Source organism: Thamnophis elegans, chromosome 2 (assembly GCF_009769535.1).
Source record: "Thamnophis elegans isolate rThaEle1 chromosome 2, rThaEle1.pri, whole genome shotgun sequence".
NCBI classification, from domain to species: domain Eukaryota; kingdom Metazoa; phylum Chordata; class Lepidosauria; order Squamata; family Colubridae; genus Thamnophis; species Thamnophis elegans.
Genome location: NC_045542.1, coordinates 46,713,238 through 46,740,504, shown reverse-complemented (window position 1 = coordinate 46,740,504; position 27,267 = coordinate 46,713,238). Strand labels below are relative to the sequence as shown.

The window sequence follows — 27,267 nt, the reverse complement described above, 5'->3', positions numbered from 1 at the left end:
AACTACTGCCTTTTAGCAGCTGGAATATTGTTATAGTCACTTAGAAAAACCCCTTTCCTTTGTTGTAATTACCTAGAAAAATCCCCTTCCCCGGATAGCCCTAGACTGGACCAAGATACTGTGGTGCCATAGATGTAATCCAAAATGTACAATCTAGGTTCTCTTGAATTATAAGGTGTTGAGAGGCAATTGTTAGTGCAGAATGTGTACTGCCCTTTACCGTCAACTATCTCCATACAATAATTGAGTTTGATGTTGTGCTGCACAGAATTTACATGAAAAATGTTGGCAAGCGCTCTTCTCATTATTAAAAGATTTCTAAAATAAATTTATCAGAAAAGTTTATATTAATATTTTATTTAATTACCTAAATAGCCTTCCGTGAATGCCATTTGGAATTAAAGTTTGCTTTATCATTTGCAAAAAAAAACCTTTTATATTTGTGTGTTTGTGTGTATGTATGTTCCTTTTAGGCACTGAGCCGATGTCAGATAAAGCATGCCATTTCATTGTGGCAGCTCCTTTCTAGTCATAAATCAGAACAGCTGCTGCATTTGAAAAAGGTAGGACGTGGGATTACATATGTGCTCACTAGACACTTCTTGCCACCGTTTTCTCTCTCCTCCCCACATAACCATTTCTGTCCAATTCTTCCTCATAATGTTTTATCCAGGATCCGTTTGGAGAGATCAATGCAGCCTATAAAGAAGAACTCACAGAAAAGAGCACCGATCTTCTCAAAGCTTTCCTCACCCAGACAGGGCTGGAGCCCTTCCTTCAAGAGTTGCATGAAATGATTATGCTGAAATTGAAACACGCCAAAGTTGGAGAAGAGTACAATCCTACATGGGGGTAAGAGTGTGAGCAGCCCAATCCTTTGAAATACATCCTGTTCTGCAGAGTATCTTACTGTTTTCGGTTTATTGTTTCTCCTTTTTTTTTCCAGCCTGAAAGAAGTACTTATTCCATATCTTGAAGGAAAAGGTAGCAGTGAGCTTCAGGACTTGGATGATCTGTTCCCAGACGATATCCTGGTTTCCCAGTGTATCGCTGCCTGGAAAGTAACTGCTACTCTTAAACAAAGTGGATGCGGTCCAGGAAATTAATCCAGACCCTTTCCTATCACCCTCTATTCACTGATGAGTGGAGCAGTGTATTTAATTGCCAGATTTTCTTTATACTTGTAAAAAAAGAAATGAAGGAGATAACAAGCTTTTGCATTTAAGGTGATCCCAAATTAAAGGATCATGGTGCTAAATGTGAATAAATAGTAATGCACAAACCCAAAGGAATTGTTGCTTTAGATAATGAAGGATTTCTAGTGTAAAATACAAGTTGCATAAGGACACTGCATTCAAAGGAAAGTATTTTCATTGTTAGAGATTTCTAAAAGGACCATGTAATGTCTATAACTTTGGCTTTATAGACTTCATTATAAACTTCCCTCTTTAATCTGTTTAGAATTGGCAAGGGGCAGAGAAGCAATCTTCTTTCCCTCAACTGGATTTTCTAAATGCTACCAATATTATCTTTTTTTAAAAAAATCAGGGACCAGAATTTCTCATACATTGAATTGTCTACTTCTCTGAGACCTAGGTATCTGAGCAACTAGTTAGAATTAAGCAAGAATGTAAGTGAACCATCCCAACCATGTTTACTGATAGTATGAGGTTGCACTTCCTTTGATTTACTGATTTTTTTTCTAAGAAGCTGTGGATATTAATATTTTCCCTGTTTAAATATGATCTTGTGAGATAGACCAGTATCTACTACCATGTTATGCATTAAGCATTGTCATTCCAACCCTCTCTAGAACTTGAAATGGAGCTTGTGCTCTTCCTTCAATTGTGCCAGGGTGATGTCTTAATACAGGTTGCTGTACTGCCAGAGTATGCCTTGAACTTTTTTTTCCCAATATTCAAAAATTGCAATGTATAAAAATTACTTTCTAGTCTTTTTTTTCTTCTAATAAAAAATCTTTGTTACAAAAGTGTTCAGACTGTGTCCCTTATTCCTTCTATAGCACCTTGCAAGTATATCACCTTTCTTGAGCTGGAGAACATGACAATTTGTTTTTACTACTTGTCATTTAGTTAATTGACATTTAGCAATTCACCAAGCTAAAACCATTAACAATGTTACCACAGGGAGCTTTACACCACATCTTGTGGGTGCTATGTGAATGTAATCCATGAAGATAAGATACTTTATTTGTATGCCGCCCTTTTCCCTGGGGGGACTCAGGGCGGCTCACAGTTCAGGGGGAGGGGAGGACAAACCAAGTTACATATAAGACAATACATCATTAAAAGCACAACATTCATACTATTCGGGCAGGGTTAAGGTCTTTAGCCCCAGGCCTGTCGGGACAGCCAGGTTTTAAGGGCTATGCGGAAGGTCTGGAGGGTGGTGAGGGTACGAATCTCCACGGGGAGTTCGTTCCATAGGGTCAGAGCTGCCACAGAGAAGGCTCTCCTCCACGTGGTTGCCAGTCGACATTGACTGGCTGATGGAACTCGGAGGAGGCCTAATCTGTGGGATCTAATTGGTCGAGTGTAAGTGATTGGCAGTAGGCGGTCTCTCAAGTACCCAGATCCAATACCATGAAGGGCTTTGTAGGTGACAAGTAGCACCTTGAAGCATATGTGGAGACCAACAGGTAGCCAGTGCAGCTCGCGGAGGATAGGTGTTATGTGGGTGAAACGAGGCGCACCCACGATCGCTTGCGCGGCCGCATTCTGGACTAGCTGAAGTCGCCAAATACTCTTCAAGGGCAGCCCCATGTAGAGCACATTGCAGTACTCCAGCCTAGAGGTCACAAGGGCACGAGTGACTGTTGTGAGAGCCTCCCGGTTCAGGTAGGGACACAACTGGTGCACCAGGCGAACCTGGGCAAATGCCCCCCTGGTCACAGCTGACAAATGGTGTTCAAAAGTCAGCTGTGGGTCCAGGACTCCCAAGTTGCGGACCCTGTCTGAGGGGCGTAGTATTTGACCCCCCAGCCTGAGAGATGGAACACTTGGCCAATTAGTGGGAGGGAAGCACAGCAGCCACTCGGTCTTATCCGGATTGAGCACAAGCTTGTTAACCCCCATCCAGTCTCTAACAGCCTCAAGGCCCTGGCTCATCACGTCCATCGCTTCATTGAGTTGGCACGGGGCGGACAGATACAACTGTGTATCATCCGCATACTGGTGGTATTTTATCCCGTGCCGTCGAATGATCTCGCCCAGCGGTTTCATGTAGATATTAAAAAGTAGGGGGGACAGGACCGAACCCTGCGGCACCCCATACAATAGGGGCCTAGGGGTCGATCTCTGCCCTCCAACTAACACCGACTGCGAGAGGTAAGAGGAGAACCACCGTAAGACAGTGCCTCCCACCCCCACCTCCCGCAGTCGTCGCAGAAGGATACCATGGTCGATGGTATCGAAAGCCGCAGAGAGGTCCAGGAGTACCAGGATAGAGGCATGGCCTCCATCCCTGGCTCTCCAGAGGTCATCGGTCAATGCGACCAAAGCGATTTCTGTGCTGTAGCCAGGCCTGAAGCCAGAATGGAATGGATCAAGATAACTAGCTTCCTCCAAGGACCGCTGGAGCTGAAAGGCCACCACCTTCTCAACAACCTTCCCCACAAAGGGGAGGTTGGAGACTGGACAATAGTTGTTTAGAACGGCTGGATCCAAAGATGGTTTCTTCAAGAGGGGTCTCACCACCACCGCCTTAAGAGCGGGGGGAAAGACCCCCTCACGAAGGGAGGCGGTAACAACCGCCTGGATCCAGCCCCGTGTCACCTCCCTGCTGTTAACAACCAGCCAGGAGGGGCACGGGTCCAGCACGCATGTGGAGGCACCTACAGCTCTCATGGCCTTGTCCACGTCCTCAGGGGCAACAGCCTGAAACTCAATCCAGCGATGACCTACCAGATTATCCCCTAGTGCCTCGGCTGGTTCAGCAGGGTTGGAGTCCAAGTCCGCCCAAAACCGAGCAACTTTATCCGCGAGAAACTGGACGTAGTCCTCAGCCCTGCCCTGCAAAGGATCACCCGTATCCCTCCTATTTATGAAGAGACAGGAATCTTCTTGAATCTTCTGTAAGAATTAGGATATCAACCACACACGTTCTAATCATCCGTGCAAAAGAAAAGTCACCCAACCTGCCCACCTGTAAGGAAAATTGGGAAGATACTGCTCTTCATATATTCTAATGGCAATTTCTCCTTTCATTTTAGTTAATGAGAGGGGAATCTTCATTCTCCATTCGATGGTATTTTTTTCCTGGTTTATAATATGTCCAATAAAGTCACCCCCTTTCCCTCATGAATTTCCCTTAATTGGATTTTTTTTAACCCAGTTTCCTGGACTTGCTTGTACTCTGGAAGATTAAACATTCGGAGCGGCAAAGAGGTTTTCTATTTCGAATTAGGAAACGGTTAATTTGTTTCCTCAACAAACTTTAACTACCCGTAGCTATCACTTGTTATTTCTGGATTTATTCACAAGCGCCGGGTTATTGATTGCAAAGCCACCGATTGGCATCCAAAACACTCTCTCCCCTGTTGTCAATCTAATCGTGCGGATTTTTGCCGCCCAGATCTGGCAGCCTTAGCTAAGCGCGTAATACGACGGGAGCGGGGCTATGGACACTCCCAGTCGAAAACGCTGAGGATCGTAGCTGTCGCTATGGAGGGAGCAGAGCCAGCCCGGTAGCTCGCGCCTCCGCCCTTCGGTGCAAACAGGAAGCCGAAGGGACGGACGGAGCGCCGGGTGCAGCGAACCCTGCGGAAGGAACCCCAGGAAGTAGGGCGCGGGCGGACGCCATGGCGGACGGGACGGGAAGCAGAGAGGAAGAAAGAGAGACTTTGCGGCGCTGGGAGCGGTAAAACGCCAGCCAGGCGGGGGCAACTAGGGCTAAAGAAGGGCTCGGGGAGGTCTTCCTGCCAGAGGGGAACCTGGGATTTGTATTTCTTTTGAGCTGCTGGGTTCTTGGCCCCGCCTCTTGGGTCCCTCGTGGCTGCAGAGGGATGGAAGGGCGCCTGCCTCCAAGGGCGCCCCCTGCCTGGCAGGTTGAGGGCGGAAAGGAAGCGTTGGGCTCTCGCGGAGCGTGAATCGCGATAACTTAAAAGCCCCCGAGCCTGGAAGGGAGGCTGCTGTGGGGGCCACGGGCTGGGGATCCCTGCCCTATGCTGAAGAGGTCTCGCTTCTAGACGAGAATGCCAGCAGCCCAGAGGCTGCAGATGAGGCACTGCGGTGCCTCCTTCCCAGAATTGGGGACTGTGGGTCTAGAGATGTCAGCTGCATTTCCCTGGTTTCTCTACTTAGGGCAGGGGGTCTCCAACTCTGTCAACTTTAAGACTTGAGGACTTCAACTCCCAGAATTCCTCAGCTAGCATGGCTGGCAGGAGGATTCTGGGAATTGAAGTCCACAAGTCTTAAAGTTGCCAAGATTAAGACCCCTATGGGTCTCTAATGATCTTGATTTGAAAGGTAAAAAAGGGAAGGGGAGCCTGGTCGGTGGAGGTCCTCATGTCACAGGAGTGCATCTTTTCCTGTTTTTCCTCCCTTTGGAGTACAGATCACCACATAGCCCTGCTTTCAATTTAATGACATTAATCCACCAGTTGAAAAAGGTTCATCAATCTATCAACATTCTCCATCAACATGAAAGCACAAGTCAGCAAAAGTCAAAAGCTGGAGCAGACCTGTTTGGAGAAAAATGCAGTGCAAGTAGAATCTTTCAGCATAGAACAAAGAGTAGAGAAACAAAGGCTCACAGGATAGCAACATAAATCTGTTACACAGTTAGTGAAGCGGAGAGGTTTTGCTCTCTGTTGCACAGTCCTGGAAGCTCAGATGACCCCATGAACGCTAGAGAAGACAGAAAATGTTAGAAAACACTGTAGGGTACTTAAAACAAGATCTTGGATACTGAGCTTTCCCATTCCTGTTAGTCTCATAAGTAGGCTGAAGGTCAGCAGTTGTCCATATCCCCCTAATCTATCTTTATGAATTGATTAGTGGGATTATTGCCACCAGGACATTGTAGATATGTCAGCCCCAGTATAAAAGGGAATATTCTTCCACATACCAGTTACTGGACAACTTGAGTGGGATATTAGGTTCATTTCTTGCTTGTGGAGTCTCCACATCTGGCCAGCCATACTGGGATCTGAATATTGTATTTGACAGACTGCCAGATTCGTGTGGTTTTTTTAATGTTCTTAAGTGGATTAGTGGTGGAGGTATTGAATAGGGTCATTTCAAGTTCTTTGAAACCAATAAACATTCATGATTATCCATTTGAGAAAAAAATCTTTTTCAAAAATTTTGAAATAGTTCAACATTTGATTCTGGAAGCATCATTTGGTTTACATGCATATCTCTCCCTTTTTCAGTTGCTACCATTTTTTATATCGCCCAGAGTGCTTTTTACCTTAAATGATGCTAGGAACTGGCAGGTTTCATCTAGTCCTATTGTTTTTTGTAGTCAACAAATCCAGATGAAAGAAGATGTGATTGAACAAGACACAGAGGAATGGCAGAGCAATTTCTCCTTTACTGGACTGGAAAGAATTGGAGGAATGGATTTGTCTTATCTCAAAGAAGATGCCACATGTGCCTGTGCTTCACTGGTGGTGCTCAGCTACCCAGAACTTGAGGTAACAAAGATAAATGCTAAAGACATAACAAGGAATTTTTTAACTTCTAGGATTAATATATTAAGAAGACTAAAACTCCAAGTTTCCAAAAGTTTGACTATGCCTTAATAACTTCAATTTAGTTGTCTCGGTGGATTCCAGCTGAGATATTTGTTTCCATAGTAGAATTGAGAATAAACTATTGGAAGCAATTCAAGTATCAGTGGTGAATTCTGGGACTGTTGTCAAATTTAGGGGTATTCCAGCTGTTGTCAATTTAACTTGTCACTTTTCAAACTATGATCTCCCAGTCCTGATTCTCAAGTTGGCAAATGCCATCAACCCATCAACATTCTCCAATGAGAAGATTATATAGCATTTTCAAAGTTTTGTAAATCTTTTGCCAGTTTTGCTGTCTCAGAATCAGGTTAGTGGAGTTAGAATTTTGCTTCTTATCAAAATTCCCATATGCATCATAGTTGCCTAGAAGAGCACCTCTTCAGAGGATGGTTACTTTAGAGAAACTCAGAAACCACAAGATCTGATAAATGAATGGATGGATATGAATGTTTTCCACTGTTTCAGCCATTCCTTAAAAAGATTTTCAGGCATATTTTTGATGTCTCCATGGAAAATGAGCTATTATGTGTGAAAATATATATGTTTTACCTTCTTGCAAGCATTTTTAAACATTTAAACTGTTTTAGCTGTAAGAGACCACAAATGTGATTGTCTGCCCGCTACATTGAGCAATCAAAATATTCATCACCTTGGCTGCCAAATACAAAATTCCAGAGTAGTCGAGGGAAAGAGAACTGGCAGGAGATAAGCTCCCTCCCCCCCGCCCCGCCCCCCAGCTCTGAGAATTGACGAAAGAGACAATCTCAACAGTTTGGTAGAGAAAGGAAAGGGATGTGATGCATGTTTTGTTTTCGTCTACATCAGAAGTAGGGAATTCTTTTTCTTAGCTGGGTTTTTATTTCTTTCTTGCTTCATATTTTCAGGAAATACTTAAATGAATCTTTACTTATCATTTTAAAGCACTCTCTAGAACTGGAGGGAGCAATCTGGTATTGCAATGATGGTAGATGCTTGCACAGCCTTGTATCAGTTCTCACCTTACATTTGCAAACACGTGAGAAGGTTAAATTTGATCCACCTTGCTGATTTGCTTGGGGCATGCCAAATGGGAACTGGGAGCTCCCTTCAGTTCAAGGGTTGTGGCTGACCACTTCTGACCTAAATGACCTTGAAAATATTAGTCTTGCTGCTTAGCAAAAATGTCACTTGTTCTTCTGTCATCACAGGTCCTCTATGAAGACTGCTACGTGGTGGCTGTGAATGCCCCCTATGTGGCAGGATTCCTGGCTTTCCGAGAAGTCCCTTTTTTGCTGGAGGCTGTACAACGGCTGGAGACACAGAAGCCTGGCCTTAAACCCCAGGTGGGATAGTCTGTGTTAATGAAAGGAGTGCTGCTGCTTTATGCCAAGGATATATTTCATCCAGTATTCCCCTCCTTCAAAGAATTAATAGCCAGGGATTCAAGACTTCTGGCCCCTAGTATTTCTTGGCTTAGTCCTTATGGATATGGATGTTCCCTGTTTTCTCTTATTTGAAGGCCAGAAATCCCATCTCTATGATCTCTCTAGGAGGACTAGGCCCAAAGCCAACCTCTTTAAGCTGTGCTGACAGCTCAGTGGTGAAATTCAATTTTTTTTACTAACGGTTCTGTTGGCGTGGCTTGGTGGGCATGGCAGGGGAAGGATACTGCAAAATCCCCATTCCCTCCACACTCCAGGGCAAGGATATTGCAAAATCTCCATTCCCACCCCACTCTAGGGCCAGCCAGAGTTGATATTTGGCAGTTCTCCAAACTACTCAAAATTTTCACTACCTGTTCTCTACAACCTGTCAGAACCTGCTGGATTTCACCCCTGGGACAGCTGCTCAAACCTAGTTTAAAAGCCTCTTTTGAGTCATCCAGTCAGAATAAAAAGCATCGTTCTTAAAACAGCCAGAGAGGCTTCATTTTTAGGAAACTGTGGAAGGCCCTAGCTCACCAAGACAGCCCAATTGGAGTCCCTCAGCAGCTTTTCTCTCATAAAACAGATGCAAAAAGGGATTCTTGGAACTAAAGCACCTAGCAAATGACAAGTCCCATAATTCCCAGTCTGCAAAGCCATTCCTTGCATTCACTTGAGAATGATAATATTTATAAACCTATACACCTGAAGAACACCAGCTGGGGTGGGATCTCAATTAAAAAATGTGCATGAATTTGGACGTGTCACTTTTTAATATATATATGATCTCGAGGGAGGACAAACAATGCACTTGCTGTATTTCAGACTCAATAATGTTTTAGTGACAGATTTTGTGGCTAGATGTCGCTTCTTTCTTCCTTGGGGAAAGTAGGGAAGGTGGCCACCAAGGGTATTTGCCTGTTTTTTTTGATACTTTGTGTATGCAAAGCAACACACTGACATCTCCATTACTGGAGAAAGCTTCCCACTGTATTATTGAGGTGCTCCTTTGTGGGTTTTCTTTTTTTTCTAGGTACTTCTTGTAGATGGAAACGGCATCTTGCATCACAGAGGTAAGTTTCCTGGCCCATCTTTGCCAGTAAATCCTTTAGATATACTGTACTGTAAATTTGCATGTAGATTTAAAGTAAATCCTCGAGATTTACTTTCCATCTCTGAGATGTTTAGAGCATGCCTTGAATATGCCAGCATGGGGAGTCACTGGTTGATTTCTCATTACTGTAGTGTTTGCAGAGTTCGTGGGGAGGAAATTATTTGTGTTCACTCTCTTGGCAGTCACCAGAGAGGAAGGAGGGGCAGACAAAAGAATTCCATCTCCTCTACGTAGGCTGTACTAGCCTGATTGCTGACAGTAAGTGGAAAAGCTGTCCTCCCCCACGCCTAAAAGGAACAGCAGAGTAACTAGAAGGCATTTTGGTGAACATCAAGAAATGCATTGCAAGGTTGACAGCAGCCTTATGTCCTTCATGACTTGGCCTTCCTTTGGGAGCTTGTTCAAACTCATGTCCTCACAAAGTGGTGCCAGATTTTCTCTTCTCAACAAAATTGAAACTTCTCTTACTTGTTTTTTCTCCAACATCTCCTCTTTCTGCGTTACATTCAACAGGTTTTGGCATCGCCTGCCATCTTGGTGTTCTCACAGGTCTTCCCTGCATTGGTGTAGCCAAAAATCTCTTGCAGGTTGAAGGTTTGGCCAATGATGAGTTTCACAAGAAACAAGTAAGTGTTGAAAGGTGTGAATTACATTTTACATTCTTAATTCCAAACAGTAGGGGATGGGAGGATGTTAGAAGAACATCTTGTCAAAATTGGAGAAGCTGCTATGTACAAATAGCTGTTCTGGCTGGGTTTTTTTTTCATTTAAAGTAGGAAAATGATGGAGTTAACCTTCAAGATGAAATATGTTCAGACTGATGTACAATTAATTATGTAGTGACCAAGATGTACTGCCCACTGTGTGTTTAAAAAAAATACAGTTAACTATGCCTTCGTGGTGTGTGTGTGTGTGTGTTTGTTGCATGGTCTTGACACATGAAAATAATTGCAGAGGAAGCCACTTATTTCTATGCAGAGTAAAACCTTTAAAGGAGAATTTCAGCCAAGCTATTTTGGTTTCAGACTTTTATTCAGAGATTTCTGTATAGCATTGCCCCCAACCTTTTGGACACCAAGGACTGGTTCCACAGAGAAAGGTTTTTCCGCAGACCGGAGGGGATATGGTTTTGCATGCTGCCTGCATCTTGTCAAAATGTGGATGGGGCTTCGCTTGTTTGCACGGCCTGGTTGCGGATATGCTACAGACTGGTGCTGGTTCACAGACTGGGGGTTGGGGACCCCTGCTGTACAGAACAGCAATGGAGGAGAAACATTGATACTTGACTAGCACAACTCCCGTTTTTGTTTTTGCAGAAAAGGCTACAGTTTAGGATTTAATCTTGAATTGATCCAATTACGCCATCCGTCCCAACGTTTCCTCTGTAGTTAATTTCTTTCTCCACATTCCAGATCCAAGATCTTCAGGCAGGAGGAGATACATTCCCACTGAAAAGTACCTCTGGGAAAATCTTGGGTATGGTAAGTATTTTTGGAAAGGGGTGTCTGTCTATTGGAAGTAGCAATAGCAGTTAGACTTATATACCGCTTCATAGGGCTTTCAGCCCTCTCTAAGTGGTTTACAGAGTCAGCATATTGCCCCCAACAACAATCTGGGTCCTCATTTCACCCACCTCGGAAGGATGGAAGGCTGAGTCAACCCTGAGCCGGTGAGATTTGAACAGCCGAACTGCAGAACTGCAGTCAGCTGAAGTAGCCTGCAGTGCTGCATTTAACCACTGCGCCACCTCGGCTCTTGGAAAGAGTCTGAAGAAATGAGTGCAATAAAAAAGAAAGATCGATTTATCCTCAGTCACTGAAGCAGTGTTTACTTTCCAACATGAACATTGCCTTAAGTATCAGACTTTGTCTGGGTGCTCATATAAAGTTGATTAATAAAATGAGAGTGAGTGAGTGAATGAATGAATGAATGAATGCTGCATATTCACTTTTTTCTTTCTTCCATTTCAAAATCCAGCTTCTCTTTCCATAAAGATATAGGTTCCCCTTGCACCTATGTGTTACTCATTCCCGACTCTAGGGGGCGGTGCTCATCACTGTTTCAAAGCCAAAGAGCCAGCGCTGTCCGAAGACCTCTCTGTGATCATGTGGCCAGCATGACTAAAGCCAAAGGCGCACGGAATGCTGTTACCTTTCCATTAGCTAGCTAGAATTTTCCACAAAGCTGTTTTGTTAAATAGAAGAGCAGGGAAAAAGAAAAGGAAAAACAGAACTCAGTGTTTTCCTGGTGGTACAAAGTGTACCATATGCACATGCACACTGTAGTGTTGCCTGCGTAAAGTCCCAAAGGTGCTTTTTCAAAAGGCAACTGGACTTTGTTTTTCCTTGAAGACATTTGGCTTCTCCTCCAAGGAGCTTCTTAAGTTCTGACTGAATGGTGGAAGATGGAAGGATTTATGTTCTCTGCAGTCATCTGGTCGTTAGCACTCTTTCTGAGAATTGTTGAGGCCACTTGGAGGTTTAACCGTGCCCTCGGGGTCACCTGAATAGTGCAAATGGATGTGGAACCTTCTTGAAACTGCTGAAAGGACTGAAGAAACAGAACTGAAGAAACTTCTTGGATGAGAAGTGAAACATCTTCAAAGAAAAGCAGAGTCCAGTTGCCTTTTGAAAAAGCACCTTTGGGACAACGAGGATGTGGATGACTGAGAATCTCTATAGATATTTTGCCTACTTAAGGGTTTCAAGGAATATATGAGTCTGATGTTACATGGTACCTACCCCATTTTGCTTGTTCATTCATGTTCCTTGGTGGTTGCATGTTTGCATGTTTCTAGCAGTATCTCTTGTTTCTTATCTGACCAGGCTTTGCGTAGCTGTGCCAAGAGTACAAAACCTGTGTATATCTCAGTAGGCCACAAGATAAGTCTACTGTCGGCTGTGCGCCTGGTCCATTCTTGTTGCAAGTATCGGATTCCTGAGCCCATCCGGCAGGTATGAGCAGAATGTGCATTTAGAATGCTGATACCAGCAACCTCAAGCTAAGCTAAGCTAAGCTAAACTGGTCAATGTTCTGAATGTTTGGACTTCAGTTCACAGAGTTCCTAATGACCATTGCTAGGAATTCTGGGAGCAGAGGTTCATTCATCTAGAGGACACCCTGGTTAGAAGAGGCTAGGAAGCTAGGTGTGGGCTAGCTCAGGGGTGTCAAACTGGATTTCTTCGAGGGCTGGATCAGCATTGTAGTTCTCCACAGGCTGGTGGAGGGGGGCGGAGATGGGATGGATGCCTCCTGCAGCACCCTGCTGTGTGAGGATCCCCTCCTCCCCCCTCCCCCCCATTTTGGGTTGGACGGTCTCCTGCAGTACCTTGCCGGCCAAAATGGGGCACAGGGTGGGGTGGAGCTTTCCCACACCCTGTTTTGGCTGGCAGAGGCTGGTCCTTTGCTATTTCCAGGCCAGATTTAAGCACCCCGTGGGCTGGATGTGGCCCATGGGCCTTGAGTTTGACACCCCTGGGCTAGGTGAGCTGAGCTCTGCTCTATGAGACCATTTGGCACTTCATTTATTTTACTATAATACTTTACCAAATACTTCTGGAAAGTCATAAATAAGGTGCAAAGTTGACAGCAATCCTATTGTTTAATTTCAACATTCTGTCTCCTGAAAATGTGCAAATAAATCATTTTAGGGCTTGATTTAGAAATTTTAAAAATGATATCATTCAATTGGGACTACTTAAGCAATTATACAGTTTCACTGAGGTCCTGAATCAGAAACAAAATATAGTAATTTCAACCCTTAGGTTTCCTGTTAATTGAAAACCAACAATAGGTTGAACATTTTTAATTTTAAATAAATTTATATGAAATTTACATTTATCACCATACTCTTCCAAAGAGTTGAAACTTACCCAGCATCAGAAAAATTGAAACAGGAATTTTAAATTTTAGGTTTTAAAAAGAAACATTTTATTTTTAAAACCTAAAATTTACCCCGGATTTGCAGAATTGGTATCTGCTCCATTTTTGGGGGATCCAGATAATTCCTTTTTAAAAAATCTCTAAAGTTAAGAATCCGAGATGTATTCTCTGTGAATAAGCACCCCATATTTAAACAGAAAACTCTACATAACTAATTCCCAGATTACATCACTTGCACAGTGAATAGGATCTGCTGGGCCAACTGTACTGCTGATCCTCCCAGGAGTCTGCAGGCTGCAGAGATTGCTGAGCCAGAATGCAGCCAGTGGATGGCAGTGCTTGATCACCATTTATATATCTTGAGGCAAAGTTTGAGCAAGGATAGATTTTAGCACAAAATGTGTGGGCCACAGACTTGCCAAGAGCTAGCCTTGAAATTTTCAACCATGCCTTCAATACATGGACCTGTGACAAAGAAAAGCTCAAGCAGAGCAGTTTCTCACCTCTTGACAGTGAAGTTCTGATAGAAGGTATTATTCCTAGTGTTAGAGTGCTCAGATTTATGAGCCAATAATAAGCCACTGTACCCATGTCGGCATCTTTCTAAATGCTAGCTTCGTTCTAAGCTCCAAAGAAAGAATCTATTTGAACCCCTTATAGCAGGACTTCCCAATCCTCGGTCCTTGGACCGGCACTGGTCCACGGCATGCCAGAAACCGGTGCGCACAAACAATCGAAACCGCATCTGCAGGATGCAGGCAGCACATGAAATCACAACCCTTCCTGTCCACAGAAAAACCTCTTTCTACGGAATCGGTCCCAAAAGATTGGGGCCCACTGCCTTATAGGTCTCAGCACGAAATAATTTTGGGGAAACAGCCAAATCAGCATGTTGAGATGTTCTTCTCTTGAGCTGAAGCATATTTTAGATGTGCAAAACATCAAGTAATCTAATTGTAGAAGAAAGACAGAATACAATACGCCACAAGATGACAGCAAAAAGTTAAGATTTTCTGCATCTTTTTGCTTCCATTATTTTTGCAACTCAGATCTGGTTGTATTGTGTTTGATCAGCCCATGACCACTGCTTGCACTTTTGTTCATGATGCTGTCTTTAAGGGTGTGGCTCAATGGTAGATGACTGGATGATTTATGCTTGGCATACCGAAGTGTCAGCTTCATTCCCTACCATCCTCAGATAAAGTCAGTAAAATGCATGCAGGAAACCCTTGAGAGCCTCAGTCAGGCAGTGTTAATAGTACCAAGCTGAGAAACCAGCGGATTGATTCATAAGAAGTCCTGAACAAATAACTCAATAACCTAGCGCCGAAATTAGGGTCTATGCTCTGTGAATGATGGTGATTAGAAGCAGCAGATGTTCCTTCTTCTAGTTACTAGTATGTAGGAAGTTATACATGGTTCTTGATTGTCAATGCCTCCAGCACTGGCACAGAAGCCGTAAGTATTCAAGAGAGTCAGTGTTTGCATGCCTTTTTATGAAAGAAATATTTCATGTGACAAAACTGACTTTAGTCACCCAGGAATATTCCTTCTGATGTGAATATCTCCACTGTAACACAGGCACAACACTCTGCCCTGCTTGCTCCCATCCTCTCTTCCTTTGTTGCAGTCGATCTTGCATTTCACAGCCCATTAGCCTCTCTATGCTGCCACTCCCACTTTCCTCTCTGGAGAAAATCAGGTTGCAGCCCAAAAGTGTGGGAAAAAGCTTAAAGCAAGAAGAGGTGTCTCCCAGGCCTGGGTTTAATAGCAGTAACTCATGGTAGAAGTAATAAGTCTGCCATCTTTTTGCAACAAAAGCACTTGCACAGTCTTGGGCATCTGACCAGCCTGATGTTTTCTATTTTTTTTTATACTCCTGGCATAATCCCCAGTCTCTAATGCCACTGCTGGCCTACTCCAAAAATAGACGAGATCTTGAGGGATTATTAAGGCAACATGACCCACCTTATTGATTAACCTCTTGGGTTAATAAGCTAGATTAAGCGGTTTTAGCACAATGTTAGGAGTGAAATGATGCTACAGTTTAAGAGGACACTTTGCTCTTCCCTTTCCCTGCCATGGCAGCAAAATGAGGGTAGCTCTGGATGCTGAAGGTGGCATTAATAATCTTTGATGAAGAAGCTGGAAAATGAAACAAGGCATTTTATTGAAAAGGTGCCAGAATGTTCAGTATTGTGATTCCTTGGATATTGAATCAATTGAATACTTAGCCATTGCAATCTCTGAGCCACAAACATTCATGACTGAGAACCCAGTTTTTGGTCAAACAAGAATAGTTATTTGCCAACTAGTTTTGGTTTTTTTAAAATCACTTATGGGAGAGAGATTTTCCTCTAATGTAAGAGTCTGATCTTGAGCCATATTTATTTTCATCCAAAACTTTTGTTTTTAATTATCTCAAATATAATTTCATTAAGAATTTTATTTACAATAGAGGGTTGCCAGACTATTGTAACAAAATATTTTAACCTTGATCAAATAAAGCAACTATATATTTCTTCATTTTACTTCTAACAATCTTAATCTTTAATTCAATCCAAAATTGTGAAAGGATTCCACCACCAGCCCCAATTCTTCTTTCTCCCATCTTACATATTTCTAGGTTTTAACAAGCCTCTTTTTTAAATCCAATATGAAAATATTTTCCATGTCATTTTCTTGGTGAATCATTTGTATTTTCCTTTCAATTTTTAAAACTTTGGCCAGTTTCTATTGTATATCCAGTAATACATCATTTTCCAAATCATTAATTTAGCCTATCATTTATATTCCATATTCTATACATTATTTTATCACATAAAATTTGTCCCACATCTTTCATTCCTCCATTAATATGTTTTAGTCTATCCACAGAAGCATATCATTATTGACAGGGTTGATATTGTAATTATTAACTTCTGACTCCATTCTTCAAAGATTTCCCTTAATATTAACATTTGTTATAATGTTTTGTATCATTCTGTAAATGTCAGAATGAACTGACATCAGCCTTTTCTATTTTTTTTCTGCTTAAAATGTTTATTTTCCTCAAATGTCTGGTTTCTAAAACCATCACTTATTTTTTGTTACGGCCAAAATATGCCTGTTTCCTACAAGAAGTTATTTATTTTTTATAGATAAATTTGAAATCTTATTTTCCAACATTGTAAATTTATCTGGATCCTTAATCCATTCATAACTATCTTAGATTCAAATCTTATTTAGCATTTCACTTTTTTATTTCAAATTCTTTAAGTTCTAAAGGTTGTAAATATTTTTTATTTTGTTCAGCATTGAAGATTAATTCATCCGATGGAAGATTTTTCAAATCTATCTCTAGATCTACTACTAAAGTAATTAATAAAGAATTTATGAAAGTGATTAGAAAGTGAGGTTTGCAAACTTAGTGTCCTTTAAAAGTCTCCACCTCGGTTGGCAGCGGGAGGGCTACTTCCATTGTCTTCTGGTGCTCCAACTCATGAAAAACGGCTGTCCTATGGGCTCCTTGCCAGGAGCAGCCATCTGGAGCCAATATGGACGATACTCTTTTTTATCATAGAGGTTCCAAGGAATTGGCATGCTCACCAGTTCTTGGTCTTTGGTGCAGATGTCATCTCTGCTTTTGCAGAGCCATCTTCCGTTTTTAATTATCTAAAATTCTAGTTCCAATTTTCGGGTTATTAAAATGTTTTGCAGGTGCTTTTAAAGTAGAAAAGTAGGCTAAAATATGTACTAGAGAAACAAAACGGCTAAATGGCATTTAATTATGTTGGAGATGACTGGCTTTTAGCTTCTGTTATTGCCAGTAATTATTGGCTCGAGCCATTTGTATTCAACAGTTCTTGCCTTGTAGAATTTGTTGGTATGGAGCCAAATGATGTAAAATAATTTTGTTTAGCAGATCTAAAACAAATTAATTTGTCATAACAAATGTATCTAAATGTTCAAACCCCCATTCCTTTCACAAAAGGTGGGCATGCAAAATAGCCAAGGTGATCTTTTGTGTCTCTGGCCCCAGTACATGACATATTGGAAGCTTTTATGCTACAGAAAGTTATTCATCTGCTCCCTAACCTGGAAGCTTGAATCATTATGTACCAATAGTGGATTATTCCTATCTGTTCTTTCATATAGTATGCCATTCTAGACCTTATAAGATTGCAGTTCCCATCAACCATTGGCAGTCTAGAAGGTCCATTGATTCAGTGTCCCTCAATTAAAGGATTTACCGTATTTTTCCAAGTATAAGACACACCAGAGTATAAGATGCACCAAGATTTTGAAAAGGCAAATTAAAAAAAAAGGTTTTGCACTCTGCAGAGCTCCCAAAAAGTCCCATTTTTCACGCAAACGGGTCTATTTTTTGTCAAAAAAAGGGCATGCAAAGCCTTTAGGATGCTTGTAGAGTGCTCCTGGGGGCTGCCCCCCCCAAACAAGCAAAAACTGCCCTGTTTTTTGCTCATTTATGCCCTCCCCAGCCCCCAGGAGGACTCTGGAAGCCTCCTAAAGGCTATGCACAGCCATTTTTGCAAAGGGGGCAGGGTTTCGGGAGGCCAAAAATGCTGCATTCTGTGTATAACCCAGATTTTCACGCTCTTTTTTGAGGGAAAAAGGCGTGTCTTATACTCCGAAAAATTCCCTGCATTGTTCCCTATTTTGTGATATATCAGATGGCAGCCTGAAATTCATATTCTCTGCTGAGTACTTGTAAACTGCCCTGGTTCTTAGGAAAGTGAAATAAAGGTCTGGCTGAGAAGACCTAAATAGACCCAAAGAATTTTGTTCAACAAGTAAAAGGCAATAAAGTTGTAAGAAGTTTGGATCCATTTGAAAAGAAAGTTTTTAGGTGATTTGGAGCTAGTCTAGGAATACTAGGTCTGGGCTGAAAACAACAACAACCAACCAACCTCTCCATACTACTAAAGGGATCACCTTTGCTACAATCTAGTGGTTGTCCAGATGGTTATTGCAGTCCAGATTTGGTAGTCCTAGGATAGTTATTTTCTTTCAGCCTGGTCACTCTTACATATTTGTTATAATAATATCTGTGGAATGAAGATTATGAACCTTGAAAAAGAAAGATGAATGACATCTAAACTTAAAAGAAATTGAAAGTTTATCAAAGGAAGGGCTATTAGTGCTGTGGTTCATGGAAAGCTGCTTTGGAACATTACACATGACCACTGGCTATCTGTCCATCCATCCCACAAAAAGTAGAGAAAAGAGAAATCAGGAATTACGAATGAAGAATATGAAAACGGTAGGTAAGAGTAGCGGAAGATAGAATGTACAGTGGAATTGAAGAAAGCAGTGCCTGCAAAGGACTGCTCACATAAGTAGTTAAGTCAATGAGATAGAAGAGGAGTGACCAAAGATGAAGGTCAATACATCTGGACCTCCGTGATTTTGTACATCAGTTTAATTTCATACCTATGTATTCCTTGCTGCTACTCCAATGAAATCAGCTTGAGGAAGAAGGTTCTCAATTCAATCCTGTTCTGAGGCTATGGCAGGCTTGAGAAACCTGACTGCCTGTGAACGTTTTGTTCTCTTTTCCTTCTGTTTGTTGCGCCAGAGCAGCTCGGTGTTTCTAGATCACCCTCCCCCTTTTAAGGCATAATGACAAAAATCAGAAGGACTCACAACTTTTATTAAAAGGCTTTGGTGACGGCGAAGTGATGACATGACATGCAACTCACAAAAGTTGATGCCTTTTAATATAATGTGTTAATCTGAGAAGGTACTACTAGACGACCTGGTTTTGTGGTCTTTCCCATCCGGCCACTTGCCAGGTGCCTTGTACTTCAATTCCTGTTGCCAGCAGACTGAGGTGTCTGGGAACTCTAGTTCATTTGGAAAATATGTGCAGACCTGTTATGGCCCATTGAGGTGAATCATTCTAAATTCAGACATCCGTCGGATTTCTTGAACCTTCTCATCCCTTACCAGTTCCACTGCAAGTTTAATTGTACCAGATGCCAAAGCTGTCACCCAATTTGGTTGTGTTCCAGAATTTGGCAGCAATTCTATAGAGAAATGTATTGAGAGACCCAATCTTAGAAAAGAAAGCATGGTGTCCATTAACACATTTATTTCCTTTGCTGTGAAGAATGTAGGTAGCCTTTGGAAGCCCGTATCAAACGGCTCAGTTTGCGTTGAATGGGATAAAATATAAATTGTTTGAAAGAGGCAGCTTGGCATTCTCTTGAGTCTTCTTTCTCTCTCAAAAAGAAGCACAGTGGAACTGGTTCGGATTGAGATTGTAATGTGGCATGTATAAGAAGCTATCAGTTGTAAGACTTTCTCACCTTGGTGCAGTCCCAGCCTAGTTCCCAGCCTCTTAAATGAAAAGCTGCTATTTAGTGGATCTTTTTAGCAATGTAAATTGGAGACACTAAAGTTAAAAAAAATGAAAACTACCCTCATCTTGAGGCTGGTAGTTTTATTTCAGTCAAATGAACTCCCTTTTAGGTAAGGAAAAGGAGTGTGGTTGCTAACCATATTTTAAAAGTATTATATACAGTAGTTTGACTCATAGCCCGACTCAGAATAAACTCCTTTACATTTCCATGACCACAGCTGAAAAATAATATTAGCCAGGTGAGCCGTTGTCTGATCCAACATAGGTTTTCATATAAATTATTTGCAAGATTTCAACTGCTGGTGAGCAGAACGGGCTCATTTTCTTCTCAGTCCAAAAATATATCATGAGAGATAACCCTCAATTCTCTTTGGGATAGAAGCTGCATTGTGATTGGCTGAAATCTGACTAGGACTGAGATTTGTGAGATGATTTTCCCCCCTCCAGGTACAGTAATGTCAGAGCCCAGCACCCCTATCCTTTCCTCCCGTTCTCCTGGAATCCTTGCACCAGTCAACCTAATTAATTTCTTATTATTATTTTCCTCTTGGCCCTGATTATAGGCTGATATAAGATCCAGAGAATATATCCGGAAACATATGGAGGTCAACATTCCTGTGTCCCCTCCTCCACCAGAGAAGTAGGTTATATATGTGGCTAGAAAGCTATACATGCTCCCCCCACCCCCAAACCAATCTGCTTTTTAATGGTTTTTGGGAATGGCATTAAAGTGGCCAGCTATTTCTGGCAGAGCCTAATACGTCTTTGCAAATTACATGGTTTCCCAAAATCAGATTTGCTACAACCTTGAGATGATCACAAAACATATTCATATCTTGGAGCAAAGGTGCTGTTTTGGCAGCAAAGATATCGAGGTGATACCATGTTTCCCCGAAATTACGACATATCCTGATAATAAGACTATGCCATATTTTTCCTGTGAGCAAAAATATACGCCCTCCCCCAATAATAAGCCCCTGGACAACCCCCCCTCCAGCCAGGCAGAGCACCACTCACCAACCTAGCGATATCCTGAAGGCACAAAGCCGCAGGAGCCAGCGGGGGAGGGGGCAAATAGCAATAGCAATAGCAGTTAGACTTATATACCGCTTCATAGGGCTTTCAGCCCTCTCTAAGCGGTTTACAGAGTCAGCACATTGCCCCCACAGTCTGGGTCCTCATTTCACCCACCTCGGAAGGATGGAAGGCTGAGTCAACCTTGAGCCGGTGAGATTAGAACCGCCGAACTGCAGATAACAGTCAGCTGAAGTGGCCCGCAGTACTGCACCCTAACCACTGCGCCACTCACATTGCTTGACGCCTTTGGGATACCACTAGGTTGGTGGGTAGCGCTGTGTCCAGCTGGAGTGGGGGGTTGCCGGGCAGCTTCTCTCATGAGCAGCCACCCGGCAATGCCCCTTTCCAGCCAGGCAGAGCACCACTCACCAACCCAGTAATATCCCAAAGGCGCTAAGCTGTGTGGCGCTCTGCCCAGCTGAAAAGAAAGGTTGTGCGAGCACTTGTTCTGCCTGCAGCTTGCGTGCCTCCCAGCCTCACCATGGCGGGACAGAGGTCTTCCCGCAGCCAGCCCACAACCATAGAGTGTAGTCTCAGAGCGGCCGCTGCCGGAAGCCTCGGCAGTGGATCTCCGGAGTTTGGAAGCTGGTTATGCTCAGAGCATGGCGGCGGCAGTGGCAGTGGGATGGTGGCAGTGGGGCCACGGCGGTGCTGCTGCCCTGGCCCAGCCCTGCAGGGAGAGCTGGGCATGGTGAGGCTGGGAGGCACGCGAGCTGGAGGCAGAACAAGTCCTCGTGCACTCTCTTTCCAGCCGGGCAGAGCACCACACGGCTTAGCGCCTTTGGGATATTACTGGGTCGGTGAGTGGCACTCTGCCCGGCTAGAAAGGGGGGTTGCCAGGCAGTTGCTCATGAGCATGGTCACCTCATGGCGGCTTTGTTGCACTGCTGCAACAGCGCAACACAGCTGTTTGCCCGTGAGGCTGTGCCCGGCTCTTCAGGCACCTGCTCGCAAGAGAGCAGCCACCCGGCAACCCCAAACCAATAAGCCCCCCCACCCCCGGATAATAAGGCCCAAGCAAAATTTGGGGGGGGGGGTCAAAAGAAAATAAGACCCTGTCTTATTTTCAGGGAAACACAGTATACATGTCTTAGAAGAATTGCATGTCACCTTTGTTGTGATACATCCAGAGTTATTCCAGTTATTCCTGGATGTAATTCTGGATGTATTCTTAGAAAACAGTCTTCCAATGAGTAGCATTAACTTACAAGGAAGGAAAGTAAAAAAAAGAAGTGGAATTTAAGACCCAGCCTCTACAGATGGATTGGGATAACATACTTTACCTTAATATAATTACATCCCAACATCTAATGCTAGTGCCTAGATCTTTGTCATGACACATGTTTGATCACTTGCTTCCTTCTTTAGAGGCCAAGATCTGGAAAGTGCCAGATTGGGGGAAGCTGACAAAGATGAAGGCAAGCACTGAGGTATGACTGTTCCAGAGTGGGTGCTTAAGTTGGGACAAATTCCCATTCCAAACCTTATACTCTTTCAGATTCTTTTTTCATCTTAGTTTGACCCTGTCCTGTTTTGTACCCTTCTTTCCTAGAGCTAATCACAAAGATGAGCTTTCATCTCAAAGGCCATCATCTTGGGGAAGAGAATGTGGCAATTTCCATCTATACAACAAAACACTACCCAGGGGTCAAATGCAATCACGACAGCTCTTTCAAGAGTACTTTTATCCAGGGATGTGCCAACTGCATTTTGGAGCAAGACATATTGTCCTAACAGCATGGGCCTGGTCTTTAGGTGAATACAAAAGGCAAACACAATGACCCGGATGAGTAGTGATCTAAGGCAGTGACGGTGGTGGGCAGGTTGCCCTGTGTAGCTGACAGATTACTTTCCTGCAGGGTAGAGTATCTTGGGCGAATTCCTCAGGGAGGACTTTTATTTTTGTCTGCCATCTGCTCCATTCCTTATCCTGAAGTTTCCTTTCAGGACAGTGAAAATCCTGAAACCTAGGATAGCTTCCCCAATTTTGGTCCTTTCCAGGTGTGCTGCCTGGGAATTCTGGCAGTTGAGGGCCAACGTATTCCGGAAGGGAATAAATCATTATGTTCCAGTTTAATGGTCATAGGCTCGGATTGATCCCTGTAAGCAGAAAATACATTTCCTAACACTGCATTACATATTGACTGAAGATCTGAATGCTGACTATGGTATGGTATTTTGTTTTTAATGATTGCGAAATGCTGTTTTTAGCTTAGTTCATTTATGCTATTTGTACACTGCACACTCCTAGCAAAGATACCTTGTGGCAGTGTATGTGCATCTATGATGATAGGGAGTATATATTGGTTTTTATAGGTTGAGTAGCGTAAATTGTTCACAACAATTTGCTCAATTTTCCTGCCATGAAACATGCTGGTTAAAAACCTGTTACTGAGGTAGAAAAGAGGTTGGGTTATCCGTGAAATCACACATGCCTTATATATATATATATATATATGTGTGTGTGTGTGTGTATGTGTGTGTGTGTATTATATATACACACACATACTCTGTGTGTGTGTGTGTATACTGTGTATGTGTGTGTATATATATGTATATGTGTATATGTTGTATTTGTGCTGATAAATAAATAAAGGGAGACTAGTATAGATCTATTTCAAGCTATTTAGCTCTCATCAGCTAGCCATACCCTTACTGGGATTTGAAAGTTGATGAGAGCTAAATAGCTTGAAATAGATCTATACTAGTCTCCCTTTATTTATTTATCAGCACAAATACAGCACAAATGTAACAAAGGCAACAGTAAAAATATTGGCTTTCTGTCTGGATGGTCTCTTGTGATGAGCCGATAGACGGAGAAAGGAAGCAGTATGCCTCCTCCCATATTTGGGCATACCAGGGGTTGTGACACTAAATACATATCTGTATATGTACACACGTACACACACACACACACACACACACACACACACATATAACACGAAATCTCCATGAAATTTGGCATATATGTTCCTCTTGGCTTCTAGGTGCTTGCTAAGAAAGGATTTTTCTAAATGACTATCAGATCATTAGTATTTGTTATATTATTATTAACACGCTTTGATGCTAAGGAACTAGACGTTCTGCTCCCCCTCTCTACCTGAAAAGAACTCTGTTCCAACTACCACTTGGGCATGGGCATGGCCACCACGTGACTCATCCAGCCTGCAGGCTGGGAGTTTAGAAATTCTACTCCCCCTCCCCACCTGAAAAACGCTCTGATGCTAAGGAGTTAGACATTCCACTTCCCCTCCTGAAAGGGAGAGAAGGGGATAACATAGGAGAGGCTTCTGTGGAGGAAACCTGAGGGAGAGAAGGGGAGAGGAGAGGATCAATGGGACCAGCCTGAGGGAGAGAAGGGGATAGGAGAGGAGAAGCTTCTATGGGGCAAGCCTGAGGGAGAGAAGGGGAGAGGAGAGGCCGATCATAACTACTCATTAATGTTCAAGCTTTAACTGTCAAGCCCAGTATCAAGCCCAATCACATAATTCTGTAGTGAAGCACGGGTATCCAACCGAGTAGTACTCTTTATATTCCTTTTTCCCCATTCTAGCCAAAGTGATGTCTGAAAAAGGTCTGTGACAATTCACTGCAGCCAACTTGCCACGGCCAACTCAACACAGCCAACTTACCAGAAGACAAGTGTTACACTAATCTCAGAGAAACGGTGGAATAGTATCAATAAAGAAAAGAGGCAAAAGGAGGGACAGATTGAAATGTGAATGATAAAAATGACCATTTAAAAATGTATTTTAAATAATCAAATTGAATGGATAAAATGTCCCGCAGTGAGTTGTTTGGTGGCAAGTTGGCCGTGGCAGGTTGCCTTGCAGCGAGTTGGCCATGGTGAAATGATTTTGAGAAGCTGACCACAGTGAGTTTGCTGCTTCATACTGAAGAGGCACAGTAATTGTCCTGATGCCTCACTGTCCATCCTTGTGTTGTCCCTCTCTGCCTGGAATGGTATTGAGATTTTGGAAAGACTACGGATACAGTGATAGAGCTGGACATCTGCTAGTTCTCAGATCTGTCTCATCTGCCCACTTCTTGTCTCTCTTCCACGAGAGCAGGTACTCATCAGTGCCATAAATAAGTAGCTTGTTTCTAGGTTACGGACTCCAAGAGTTCTAATTTCAGAGGAGTATGTTGTTTCACAGGGCTTCTGTTCTCTAGTGCTATATTACTGTGTTGCATCAACTGTGCAACAACTTCACAATAGAGAAGAGTGAGTCTAGATTAGCACAGCTTTGCTCAGGCTAGTGATAAGGCTAGTGAAGGAATCAAACCTGTTTACTAAGAGGGAAGTCCTGAGTTCAGTGGCACTTATTAGAAAGTCAGCAGGCTGCAGCTTCTGTTCCCCAAGGTATTCTAACATCCACCTAGAAGTGCAGAAACCTGTAGAAACACTTTCTGTCAATAAACAATCTCTGAAAACTGCTTTCCTGGAGATACTGAAAACATTGCTCAATTAATTAATTAGCTACCAGAGAGTCTGTTAATGAGCTTTTCAAATGTTGGCAGCTCTAAGGGTTTTTATCCTCCTGCCCCTCTCCAGGATAAATGAAAACAGTCTCTGAACATTAATGGGGCATCAAAAATGTGGTTCAATACATTTTTTCCAAGTTATAATTCAGTGTAAATGTTAATCCTTTACTCCACATATTCTCCCATCGATCAAGCATTATGTACAAGTTTCCCCCCACTTACAGTGCATTCAGAAAGTATTCAGACCCCCTTCATTTTTGTCAATTTTGTTACACTGCAGCCTGATTCTACAGTTGTTGAAATTCATTTTTCTCTCTCATTAATCTACACTCAGTATCCCATAATGACAGTGAAAACAGAATTTTAGAAATGTCTGTCAATTTATTAAAAAGAACAAACTGAAATATTGCATTGGCATATGTATTCAAACCCTTTGCAACAACACTTGAAATTTAGCTGGTGCCTCCCATTTCTCTTGATTGTTGCTGACATGTTTCTATACCTTGATTGGAGTCCACCTGTGGTAAATTAAATGGATTGGACATGATTTGGAAAGGCACATATCTCTCTATGGAAGACCTCACAGCTGACAGTGCATATAGTAGCACAGCAAAAGCCATGAAATCAAAAGAACTGCCTGCAGAGCTCAGAGACAGAATTATTGCAAGGCATAGAACTGGGGAAGGCTGCAATAAAATTTCTGCTGCACTGAATTTCTGCTGCATTGAAGGTTCCTAAGAGCACAGTGGCCTCCATAATTCTCAAATGGCACAACCAGTACTCTTCCAAGAACTGGTCACCCAGTGAAACTGAGCAATCGGTGGAGAAAGGCGTTAATAAGAGAGGTGACCAAGAACCCCCAAATCACTGGCTGAGCTCCAGAGATCCTGGGGAGATGGGATAGAGTTGCAAAGAATAACCATCACTGTAGCTCTCCACAATCTGGGCTTTATGACAGAGTGGCTAGACAGAAGCCTCTCAGTGGAAAACTCATGAAAGCTTGCTTGGAGTTTGCGAAAAAGCATCTGAAGGACTCTCAGACTGAGGAACAAGATTGTCCTCAATTCTACATTATGTCTGGAGGAAACCAAGAACTGCTCATTGCCTGCCCAATATCCTCCCAACAGTGAAGCATGGTGATGGCAGCATCATGCTTTGGGGGATGCTTTTCAGCAGCAGGGACTGATAGATTGGTCAGAGTTGAGGGAAAACTGAATGGATCAAAGTGCAGGGATATCCTCCATGAAAACCTGTCCCATAGCACTCGGGACCTCAGATTGGGCCAAAGATTTACTTTCCAACATGACGATTCTAAACACACAGCCAAGACAATACAGAAGTGGCTTAGGGACAACTCTGTGAATGTCCTAGAGAGGCCCAGCCAGAGCCCTGACTTGAACTCTTGAACGTGTCTGGAAAGACCTGAAAATGGCTGTCCACTGACAGTCGCCATTCAATCTGACTGAATATGCCAATGTAATATTTGTTTTTTATACCAGATTTATAGAATTTTTATAAGATGATGTACTGTTGGTATTTAGCAGCTAATAAATTGTCAAAATAGTATAAGGCATCTGAAGATACATCTTATGTTTGGTGGACATGTAAAAAAGCTAAAAATTATTGGGTTGAAATATGTACCTTTATTTTGAGAATTCTTGGAATAAATGTGCAATTGAAAGAAAAGATTTTTCTTTTAGGTTTGAAAGATTGGAAAAAAAGTGGGACTTTATATGATCACTACAGCAAGACTTATATGCACAGAGATGGAAGGATTTACAGATTCCCACAATGGAAGAATGGATGGTGAAATTAATGGAGTTGGCAAAATTGGTAACTTTGATTAAAGAAAGACTTTAGCTTTGTTGCTACCTGGACACCACTTTTGGATTGTTTGCTTTAAATTGAAAGAAATGAAACTTTAATTGTGGGATTTGATTATTAGAACTGTTTATATTTATCAAAATATTATATCCTTATATTTGTATAGGTACCAAAGAAAATTGGAAATTTTATTTTTTATTTTTTCCTATTGTTCCTTTTCTACACTCTAATATTATTTCCATCTTGATCTTTTCCCCCTATTTCTTTATTTTTCTTTTTTATTCTTTGTTGAAACAATAAAATTTTATAAATGAAGAACGTGGCTCTATGTCCCTATATAAACTATGAACAAGATTCGTAG

At 42.4% G+C, this 27,267-nt stretch overlaps 2 protein-coding genes across 5 annotated transcripts in view; both read left to right on the top strand.

The window, feature by feature from the left end:
* Positions 1-1,995, top strand: part of RNF213 (ring finger protein 213) — a 147,155-nt gene extending 145,160 nt beyond the window's left edge. For both annotated transcript variants that reach the window (XM_032212395.1, XM_032212394.1), the window contains 3 exons: positions 474-563; positions 674-852; positions 947-1,995. In XM_032212395.1, the coding sequence (XP_032068286.1) occupies positions 474-563; positions 674-852; positions 947-1,106 (429 nt within the window). In that variant the 3' untranslated portion in view covers positions 1,107-1,995. The remainder of the gene's footprint in view (positions 1-473; positions 564-673; positions 853-946) is intronic.
* Positions 1,996-4,561: 2,566 nt separating this feature from the next.
* Positions 4,562-27,159, top strand: ENDOV (endonuclease V). Of its 3 annotated transcripts, XM_032210495.1 has the most exons (10): positions 4,563-4,878; positions 6,487-6,658; positions 7,945-8,079; positions 9,194-9,233; positions 9,788-9,900; positions 10,687-10,755; positions 12,100-12,228; positions 20,084-20,160; positions 21,966-22,027; positions 22,150-23,015. In XM_032210495.1, exons 1-9 carry the CDS (start codon positions 4,820-4,822, stop codon positions 22,024-22,026), a joined length of 855 nt encoding a protein of 284 aa, XP_032066386.1. In that variant the 5' UTR covers positions 4,563-4,819; the 3' UTR covers position 22,027; positions 22,150-23,015. The 3 variants fall into 3 exon arrangements, with proteins under 3 accessions (XP_032066387.1, XP_032066386.1, XP_032066388.1); XM_032210496.1 differs by lacking the exons at positions 21,966-22,027; positions 22,150-23,015 and adding an exon at positions 19,900-19,967 and having other exon boundaries at positions 4,562-4,878; positions 20,084-20,154; XM_032210497.1 differs by lacking the exons at positions 20,084-20,160; positions 21,966-22,027; positions 22,150-23,015 and adding an exon at positions 26,783-27,159 and having other exon boundaries at positions 4,564-4,878.
* The last annotated feature ends 108 nt before the right edge of the window (positions 27,160-27,267 follow it).

What these genes read in the sequence shown, in the direction of transcription:
- ENDOV (XM_032210495.1), top strand. Translation starts at nt 4,820, where the DNA reads ATGGCGGACGGGACGGGAAGCAGAGAGGAAGAAAGAGAGACTTTGCGG. An exon ending in TCAGCTACCCAGAACTTGAG is followed by an intron (nt 6,659 to 7,944) that starts GTAACAAAGATA and finishes CTGTCATCACAG; the next exon opens with GTCCTCTATGAAGACTGCTA. An exon ending in AGCCTGGCCTTAAACCCCAG is followed by an intron (nt 8,080 to 9,193) that starts GTGGGATAGTCT and finishes TTTTTTTTCTAG; the next exon opens with GTACTTCTTGTAGATGGAAA.